This window comes from Buteo buteo, chromosome 17, assembly GCF_964188355.1.
Source record: "Buteo buteo chromosome 17, bButBut1.hap1.1, whole genome shotgun sequence".
NCBI classification, from domain to species: domain Eukaryota; kingdom Metazoa; phylum Chordata; class Aves; order Accipitriformes; family Accipitridae; genus Buteo; species Buteo buteo.
Genome location: NC_134187.1, coordinates 10529986 through 10540299, shown reverse-complemented (window position 1 = coordinate 10540299; position 10314 = coordinate 10529986). Strand labels below are relative to the sequence as shown.

Here is a 10314-nt window from a genome sequence, read left to right as displayed (position 1 = left end):
TATTCACCTAATATAGTATAAATTCCCCTGCTGTTTCAATTGGACATCTGTCTTAAACTGTTGTGGTAGGGAGTAAACAGCGTATTTCATCTTAGAAATGGTCCTGTTGAATGATACATGAATGTTCAATTAATTTCCATCTTCTTTTCCACAGTACTTCTTTCCTTTGCTTTTTATTTTCCTTAATAAAAAGTCATATTCAATATTTAAATTCACAAAAGTTAATAAAACAGTTTGTGATTTTCCTTTCCTCTCCCTCTCCTTCTTCTCCCCTCCCCTCCTCTCCCCTCTAACACTGGAAGAAAGACTTGCATTAGAGGACGGCACTTCTGGCTCAAGTCTAGCCTGAATATTGACTGCTGGCAGTTTGCTTCTATGTGGATTCATCACTATTGATTTTTGTTCCAGGTTTAAGATATGGGCATGTATCACTTTCCCAGCAGCAGTCTCATACAGACTTTCCAGCTCTCCCACGGCTAATATCTGCGCTCTTCATGTGCATGAGTACAACCACCATCCCGGCCGGCCGGGGATGGAAAGCCTAACATCAGCTGGAGGGTGTATGTGCCCTGCGGGCTGCAGAGGCTCCTTGAAGACACAATCTTAAATGGGAAGGATGAACTAGCACCCGTCGAGCTCCATGCTGCTATGGGGGCACTGCTTCCTTCCAGCCACTTTGCAGTGCAGATGTGCGCAGTCTCTTCCGTTTGGTCATGCAGACTGTAGCTTGCAGTGAAATAGAGAAACAACCGCAGATACATGTGTCTTAGGCTAATATTCTGACTACTGGGCTGTATCCCCTTCTTTCTGAATTGCAAGGCAATGCTAAAATACAAAGGAAACTATCCAGTCTGTGGATTTCTCATGGGAGCCAGATGCCCTAAAATACGGACAACTGTCCAACGGATTTCTTGAACAGCCACGTAGTAACCTGCTCTTGCAAAAGTGCTCTGCGACAGATAAAGAGGAAGAGCATTTGGATTTTTTTGACAAAAGTGGCAAAAAGAGAATTTATACAGCTTTAGCAAAAGGATGATGAAAAACCTCCCACGGATTTCTCTTTTCCAGTTGCAGAGGAGTATACAGTGGAAACAGATTGCCAACTTTTTATTGCACATTAGAACAATTAAAAGCTTAATGTTAAGAAATAGAAACTAAGATCAGTGTAACAACAGTTTAATTCAGAGATGCATACAGTGAATACTGGGAGTGAAACCAGTTACCTTTATCTTGAACAAAGCACCCTTCTGGAGGAAAATACTTGTTTGTTTAGATTGAAAACAGACACCAGTCAATGAGCTGACCAGTGTCCCACTAAGCAACGGGCAGTGAAAGCTCAGATTCTCCCAACTGGTCTGAACTTTCCAAGTAGTGGGAGCAGTAAGTGCTTAGCATCTTTGCAAAACTGCCTCTCTCCAATTCGATACCCCACATCAGAGGCACCTGAGACACCTGTGTTCTTTAACTTATCTGCAGTCTAATCCTCCCCACCCACACATACACATATAAAATGGAAATAACAATTTAAACCTATCTACATAAATACAGCTCTTTGAAATGCACTAATGTGCGTTACTAGCTGAATCAGGAGAGCACTTAGGCACAGCACATGCTTACATCCAAGTTGCACGGGGAGAAGAGTTTTAAAGTTTGGATACTAGATCAGGTTGCATTGAGGGGATTATCACAAGCAGAGAGGAGAGGAAATTGAGGTTAAGAATGGTCCAGGAGGCAAAAGGGAAAGGGCATGGAAAACAAGTCAAGAAAAAGAAAGCTCCAAGATGTAGATGGTTCACAGTTACTTTAGGCAGCAATTTAAGCTTCTCAGTTTTGAAAAAGGAAATAACACCTACTTATCACCAAGAGGTGCGTTGGTAATTCATGTTGAAAAGTGCTCAGAGATTCTTTGAAGAAAGGTACTTTTGGAAATGTAAAGTGTCATCTTTGAAGCATTTGTTATTATGCCACAGTGTGACTGTGGACTTAAAAACTGCTACTAAAAAGTGATGTAGAAGGAAAGCAGCAACCCATTCAATCATGAATACTTGGCCAACCCCAGTATTTCTACCCGTGATACCATCAATAGACAAATACTGGTGGGAAGAATGGGTAAGAAAAAAATCAAGTGTGTATTTTACTAGGTCTTTCACCTGGAAAAGCTAGTTTGCTAAGTGTACAGCTCCAGGTGGCATAATCGGTTTAAAAATGTATGTTTATTCTTATTCTGTTTCCCCCTGGGAAACAGCAACCAAGCTGCCAGAGTGATGAAACCAACACCAAGGAAGTCAGCAAAAGAAAGTGATAGACTTCCATGTTCTCGCAGTTCATGACAGTTATGCTCAATTAGCCCTGTACCTTTACTTCAGGATCAGAAGGGGTTTACCTTGAAACGTTTCTCTGTCCGCTTACTGTGTAACAGCATGTGTCTTCAAATCCTGAAGTCACATTATTTGCCCACTTCCAGACCTGTGCCTTTAATATCAGTCCATAACTCAGTTCCTTGGGCTACCAGCAGTCAGTGCTTCACAGAAAGGAGTAGTACGGAGATGCACCCAAAGTCCTTCCATTTTGGTCCATCTCTGTGCCTCTGTGAGAGATTCTGCTTAGGTTGACAGGATTTCTCAGTCTCTTTCCAGATTGTTGATGACTTGCAAAGCTGAGAGCATGGTCATTGACATTCCCTTTACTTCATGTCTTCTGCCTGCAAGTGCTAAGGAAAGACAGAAAGATTTAAGATACATTCAGACCATAAGGACAAAGAGGTTTAGAAACTGAAGTCTGGACTTTTTACTTCTCTACTTTTAAGGTAGGAATTCTATCAAGAACTGGATTATCCTACCCCAGAGACAGGCTGTTTTACCCCGGTTTGTCTACCTGTACCTGAAGAAGAGGTGGAGACAGCACTGCCTTCATTGTATACCCTATGCTATACGTTGCATTCCTGATGCATTTATGGAACCAAGCCCAGGCCAGCTCTGCGAATAAATCCTGGAGAAAGTCAGACCTGTTCTGCCAGTCAGAAACCCACTGCATTTAGCACAGCAGACTATTGGATATGTGTGTGGTGACACCCTTCCCTAAGGACATCCTTCAAGGAAGTGTATGGAAGGGAGTGCGTACTGGGAAGCCTTGTCGGCACAGCTCCTGCCACTCAGCCTTGCTACCAGGAAGCCGGGATTAGATTCACTGAGCAACATGTTTTTTTGTGCTTGTCCCAACAGTGCTGGTTTAGGTGCCTGTCCTAGTCTGTGTGTATCCCCCTTGACCAAAAAACCTCTGCGGAGAACTGTAGCTTGGTCATTTCCATTTCTCAAGACCAGTACTCAGCTCAAATCTGGAACTGTGCTCTTCAGCCTGTTTTGGAGGTGGAGAAGGAAACAAATTCAACTTTTCAAGTGTGACACTTTGCAGATATAAGGGATTTTTTTTCTCTTATAAAAGCAGCCCTTATAGCACCCACACAACAGCAACAAAGACATCTACTTACCTTTCCAGAGGATGAAATCCAACAACAAAATAATATTCACTCCTCTTACAAAATTTGGCAGCGCCTGTAGTGCCTCTTTCTCCTCCTTTTCTCATTTAATGCACATTGGCTAATAATCTCCAGGGCTGTATCAATACCTTCTTTTGTCTTGGCAGAACACTCCAGATAAGCATATGCCCCAATGCTGGCAGCTAAAGCTTTTCCTTCTGTAGTGCTAATTGGCTCATTGCCTGGAGAAGTTAGTTTCTTCTTAATACCTTCATCGCCCCTTAGTTCTGTCTTGGTAGCCACCAGAATAATAGGTACTGTGGGGCAGAACACTTTGATTTCTGGAATCCAAAAATCAAGGATGTTTTGCTGTGAGTCATGCCTGTCCACAGAGAAGCACATTAAAATAATGTCGGTGTCCTCGTAGAACACTGAGCGGAGATTTCGGTAACTGACTTCATTCTTCCCTGCCACATCGAAGAGAATTAGTTTCATCTCTTTCCCATCTACTTCTGTGTCAGTGGTGTAAGCGTCAAACAGAGTTGGCTCATAGGTCTTGGGAAGCTGCTTGTGACACAGAGCAAAGAGGAGGCACGTCTTACCACAGCAGTCATCTCCAACTACAGTTAGCTTTCTCCTAAGAGCAGCCATTCCTTGAAAACCAAGATGAAGTACAAAATGGATTATTCCCATGCTGGGCTTTTTTTTTTTTTTTTTTTTTTTTTAGCTCTTGTGCAGGGTAGAAGGAGGAGAGGAGAAATCCCATTAGTTTGGAATTCTTCTCCTTCTCTCCTTTTTTCTCTCCATACTCTGTCTTACCTTTGTTCCCTATTTTTTTTTCCCTTTTAATTTCTGTGGTATCAGAATCTTCTGAAATTGTGAGTACCTTGCTCTTGACTATTATTATAGATCAAAAAATGAAGGCATAAACCAAGTCTGGATGTAACCAAGACTCTTGCAGTGCCTTATATTTCTGTTTTATCATCTCAGACATTGTTTATGGTCAGTGTTCAGTCCATAACAGCCTTCATTTTCTGGATTGAATGACTTAATTTTGTGAGTGAGATGGAGTATAAAACACTGTACTGAACAACTATGCAAATCGGCTTTACTGACTACATTTTTCCTGCCATGGTCTGCTAGTGGAATTCTACCACTGGCAATAGCTATCCTGTGTAAGTCCATGCTGCTTTTGCTCATAGATCCGTTGCCATGTGGGAGTTAATAAAGTGTTTTCAGTCTTCATATATTCATGGCTAATTTATATGAGATAGAAGTTTGTTAGACTTACAGGATAGTGATTTCCAGTATCAACCTTCTTCTCTTTCTTGATGTTCAGTATTACATTGGTTTCTTTTAAAACTGTTGCCACCTCAGCTTCCTTAGGTCACTGGTTCCCCTGCAGAGAGAACTTCCCACCACTCTTCAAAGACTATCATGATGACCACAGTATTTAAAGGAATAGGTTGATGTTTCTAAATATAGCCAACCAATCTACAAAGACAACATCATGACATCATTGTTTTTTAAAGAAGCCTACTTTACTGGCAATAAAGTGGAAGTTATGTAATTCATTAACAAATCACAGCATGTTTACTTTAGAAATTTCCTCATTCCTATTGCAAAAGACTCATCCTGAGTCTGCATTTCAGTACTGAGTGTGCCAAACTGCTTGTGTGGGGGGGCTGACAGTACAAGACTGTAAAACAGCGGTAGGCTTGCCAGACAGACCCTCAAGACACCCCTTTCCAGATTTGCTGAGGCATCATAGAGAAATAAATTGCAGAATCAAAGAATGGATGAGGTGGGAAGGGGTCATCTAGTCCACCCTGCCCTGATCGGAGCAGAATCAACCCCAGCAGGCAGCTCAGGACTGTGTCCACTTGGGTTTTGAATATCTCCAAGGATGGAGACTCTCTGGGCAGCCTGTGCCAGAGTTTGATCATCCTCAAAGTATTGAAATGAAGTCTATCAACTGGAGAGTCTGAAGAGAAAGAACTGTCCAGTGTTAAGTATGCTATCTTGAACTCCAAGATGAAGACTGAATTCCCTGCTCTCTTGTTGGCATTGGGCAGGTCACTTCTACTCCCTGTGTCTCAGTTTTCCTGGTAGACAAAGACTGCAAGGTGCCTGCAACCTCTAAAAACTGAGAACAAAGGGAACCAGGGGTAGATTAATTTGGTCTCTGCAGAGAGAGGCATTATTGGTGATGCAGTTACGTAACTGCTGATTAGTATAGTTACATGGTCAGACCATTTATTTCATTCTGCTACAGAAGAGTTCTTCAACTAAGATGAGTGGTTTTAGATCTACAAATTTTAGCCTAAGGATGAGGAACTTGTTTTTGTTTGATTTGAAGTCAGCTGGAGACCTGAGGCTGCTTTAGTTTTCTGTTGTGCTCTAATTTTACTCTGCCAGGCCATATTTCCTGTGTCTTATTCAAGTATGAATCTGATAGTCTTGCCATAGGAACTTGACAAAATTAAAGCCATCAGCTTCTGACTTGCCCCACTTACTCCCTAGAAGAGCAATGCCAGTGGGCCCCATAGAGCTCTTTAGGATCATGAAGGCATTTCTTGTTCGGGATGAGGCACTTTCACATGCACTGTACTTAGCCCAAACCTCTGTATGAAGATACACAGGTCTTTTTCACCTTCTCTTTTTGTGTCTTGGCGTTCTGCTTTCTAGGTAGATCAGTTTGGCTTGTCTGCTGGGAGTACTGATCACAAGGGGATCAGAGAGAGTTAAATTCTGCTTTTTCTTCAGGGACACTGGAAAGCAACGGACCTGCTGTGACACGCAACAAGTGGCCTGGTTCCTATATATGCCAGAAACTCTTAGCAGCTTAGAGAAACAGATACTGAGCATTTCTGCCTGTCCTCCCACATCTACTCAGAGCTTTTTCACGCTAGCCTGTGAACTGCTTATATTTAGCTAGCTCTTGCTTTCCTTACTTCACTGAGAAGCTTTGCCTGCGTGAAGACTGCAGGATGCTTGCTGCTAGCGTTACAGTACAAGTCAGCGTGCGGGACCCGGTATGCCATTACTGGCACATACGGCTCCCTCAGCACGTTATGCCACAGCAGGCAATGTACTTACTTGCCTGCTTATTGACAAAAAGAAGAAAGATTACCTTCCCCACTGAGTTTTCACGCTTCTGGTACAGATTTATGCTTGAACACAAATTCTCTGAGTTACAGTCATGCCCTTTAGAAAATCTGTTTAGCAAAAAGAGCAGGGGGGGAATATAATCTGGAAACAATCTCTAGTAATTGACTAGAATTGTCTTCTCAGCAATAAAAAATGCCAATTGGATTAAATCAAGTAAAAAAACAAAAGGCTGAGTTTTAATCTCAAAACCACCAGTACAGGCAATGAAAGCAAAGAAGTGGTGTCTTCTTTCTCCTACTTCATACTTTCTTCATCAATCACACAGATGTAAGTGGTGCAGCAGAACTAATGCTCGGCTTAGAGAGTGCACATTTAGGGATTACTGGCAGTGAAGTTTCAGCTTCATGCAAATTTGATCAGAAAATATAAAAGTTCCAGTATAAAGTTCAAATTCAGCCCTAAAATACATGAGCTGGCTACACTCCCTGGTGTCATCCAGACCACAACCATGCTTCAATACAGAATCGGTCCTGTACAAAATGCCCTAAGGAGAGGAAAAGGCTGTGACATCCCAGAGCCTCTTTTCACTATTTTCCTTCCAGGTTTTCCACCTGTGCTCTCAGGCACATTCCCAGGAAGGAAGCTCTTCCACGGATTATTGTCCACTGTGCTTGTTTACAGTACCACTGCCGTGCCTCTTTCCGCTGCACTCACAGCACTGCCACGCTGGTCAGATTCCCGTTTTCCCTGATGCCTCGATCCAAGCGGGAAGAGAAAGGGATTCCTATGTACAACTCTGTCCCTGATTTCCACTGTTCTTGAAACTGGCTCACTTTATGCTTTCATGCATGGGCTGAAGAAAGAATGCTCCAGAGAAGAGAAGCAAATATATATAAATGGAAAGATAACATAAATTAAGGGCCTCCTTACTTCCACTTAGCTCAGGGAAGGTACTATATAGTGCACTAGTATTTATGAGCTAACCCACTGCAGCAGAGAGGTGGCATGTAGCAAATTTACATTAAGTATGAAACCCAGGCCGTGATCAAGTCCCAGGTACAACACATTTAAGTATAAATGTGTGATAACCACAGTGACATAGATGTTCCTGATAGAGTCCACTGCTGGAGTATACCCTAGGACAGTGAAATGAGTGCGATCTCAGCCTAAATGAGTCACAGGGCTAGGTCTCCCGATACAAAGCCTCTGAAAAAAACATATAAAGCACTTGAAACTCTAGGTCAAGGAATTACATAGACTTTGCTGCAGTCTTTCTTGCAAAGTGCGAGATGAAACATCAGTCCCTTTGCCTTTAGCGTAACTGTGTGGAACACGACAGATGCAAGATTTCACTAGAAAATGAAGTAATTATGGCTCAGACCATAACTGGGTGCTGGAGCTGTATCTGCTCTGTTCAATTACAAGAAGAGTCCCTGCTATGGGTTTGACTTGGGTTAGTTGGACTACTTGTAGTCCAACTTTGTAGAGTATTTCCTTAGCACAGTTTGGAAGCTGGGACCAGTAGACAGCTGGGATGAGGCCACCCGGCTTTGAAGTCTGAAAAAAGAGTACGAATGTGGGCCGCTTTGCTTTCTCTACACCGAGGCGCACAGATAACTGCTAGCAGCACTCTGGGTGAACAAGAGCCGTGTGTTTTGAGACGAGTACGCGGGCTATTTCCCTGCCTTTCATGGCACGGCACCGGTGGCACGAGCGACAAACCCGCTCACGTGCCCGATCACCTTTTCCATTTAACGAACCGTCTTGCTCACGAAAAGCCAAACCCAAGTACCCAGGCACGATTCTCCGTGCCCCCCCCCAAAGCCAAATAAAGACTCCGCCGCACGCCGAAGCAGCACCCCCGACGATCGATCCATAAGGCCCTCGCAGCTTTTCCCGCTTTTCCCCCGAGGCGGAGCGCTCCCGTTCGGGAGCCGTGCGGGGTCCCCGGCGGCGGGCCGGCCGCGAGGTGGCAGTGGGCTCCAGCCCAAACCCTGCCGGCCGCCCGCGGCACCGCGGGAGCGGTCGCGGGGCGTGGAGCCGCGCGGTGGCGTGGGGCGAGTTACTTTCTACGGCAATTGACTCCGCCTGCCGAGCAGAACGGCTCCACGGAGCTGCGGTTCTATCGGTAAATAGCTGCACGCTGCCGGCGCTCCACCGCCACAAGGACGCGCCACATCGGCAGCTTGCTTTCGTTTCGTGGAGAATTTAAGACCGTGAGCGGTCAAAGGTAAAGGGATACCGCCGATTTAGCCTGCTAAAGGGCCGCGGGTACTGTGGAACACCGGTGCCTATGACTACACTTTATTTCTGGGGGTTTTCAAACGCCAGTTTGAATTTATTATGTTCGCTTCACGAAAAATACGCCATACAAACTATGTGAGATCAAAGTACAAATCCATCCATCGCCATCCGGGGACATGCTCTTCTGACAGGGAGAAATGGGAATTGCAAAAATCTCACAGAGGGTTAATTATATTTCAACGTCTAGGATTAAGCGAACCGTTTGCCCTATTGACACACACTTCTGTAACAGTCTGCCGCAAGTAACCCGTCAGGCAATTTGATGTACTCGCTGATGCACTTGGTCTTCAAGTACGTATTTTAAAATACAATTTTTAATAACAACCATATTGTCCAAATCACTCATTTTTGTTCTATTCACTAATGCCAGTGCTGGCTAGCAAGAGAGGACACTTTGGATCCAATCCCGAGAGGCAGGAGCCACAGGACATCATTTAGGTGAAAATGCTTGCAGGGAAAAGGCTCGAGACAACACCCAGTTAGACAGCGATAGCTGCAACAGGGACGTAGGGAATCGCTACCACTAATTTCACAGTGTGAGACTTTACGATGCTCAGCTTTATTAAAGCAGCCAGCGTGAGCCATCTGTTTATATTAAGGTACTTACACCCTACCCTCCAAGCAACCTGAAACTCCAGCCTTTTGCGCTCCTTTATTTCCACGTTCATTTTTTCATTCCCGTGACTTCCGATATCTCCGTAAATTGAGACCAAAGGGGCATTTCGGTTCAAGTCTTCTACTTCTCCCGGTTTGTAATTCCTCTGTTCCCTTTTGGCCGAGAGCTGGCAGGAGAGAGGCTCGAAACATGATGGATTTTTTCCTTTAAGGAAGGGAAGTGCTGGAGTCCTGCGTTTTTCCAGCAACACCCAGCCAGCGCTTTTGTTTTATTTAACCGCCTGCGGTCACCTCGGCCCCCCTTTCCTCGGGCTTTAGGGACCGCATCTGGGACGCCCCGGCGTCCCCTCTCCCCGCGTTCCTCGGTTGCTCGCCCACCCTCCGAGGACCGCGCACCCCGACCGGCGGGGCTGCTGCCGGGGCGGCCACCACGGCAGGGACCGCGCCGGACCCGCCCCGCCCCGCCCCGCCCTGCCCTGCCGCAAAGCCGACACCCCACCCCGGGGCCGGCCCGGCGGCACAAACCGGCCCGGGGGCTCCTCGCCTCGGCCGCCCCCCGCCCGGCTCCATTACACCCCCCGACCACCGGCCCGGCCCCGCCGCCGCCACCGCCGGCCGGTCGGCGCTCGCTCCCCGCTCCCCCCTCCCCGCCTCTCCGCGCCTCTCGGCGCCCCGCCTCCCGCCCGCAGCCTCCCACCAATCGCGGCGCTCTCCGCCGGGGATGACCTCACTCCCTGCTTTCCCATTGGGCGGCTATATTAAGAAAGTCGCGAGCGCCTTTAAATAGCGGCGCCGGGCCGCAGCTTGCG

General features: G+C 45.8%; 1 protein-coding gene across 1 annotated transcript; it reads right to left on the bottom strand.

Annotated features, from left to right (window-relative positions):
- Positions 1–1160: 1160 nt before the first annotated feature.
- Positions 1161–4902, bottom strand: LOC142040804 (ras-like GTP-binding protein RHO). The gene is made up of 3 exons (XM_075049052.1): positions 4767–4902; positions 3488–4128; positions 1161–2710 (listed from the first exon to the last, which is right to left on the bottom strand). Exon 2 carries the CDS (start codon positions 4124–4126, stop codon positions 3533–3535), a length of 594 nt encoding a protein of 197 aa, XP_074905153.1. The 5' UTR covers positions 4127–4128; positions 4767–4902; the 3' UTR covers positions 1161–2710; positions 3488–3532.
- Positions 4903–10314: the final 5412 nt, after the last annotated feature.

Bases quoted from the DNA above. Each gene is read 5' to 3' on its own strand.
- LOC142040804 (XM_075049052.1), bottom strand. From the start codon at position 4,126: ATGGCTGCTCTTAGGAGAAAGCTAACTGTAGTTGGAGATGACTGCTGT.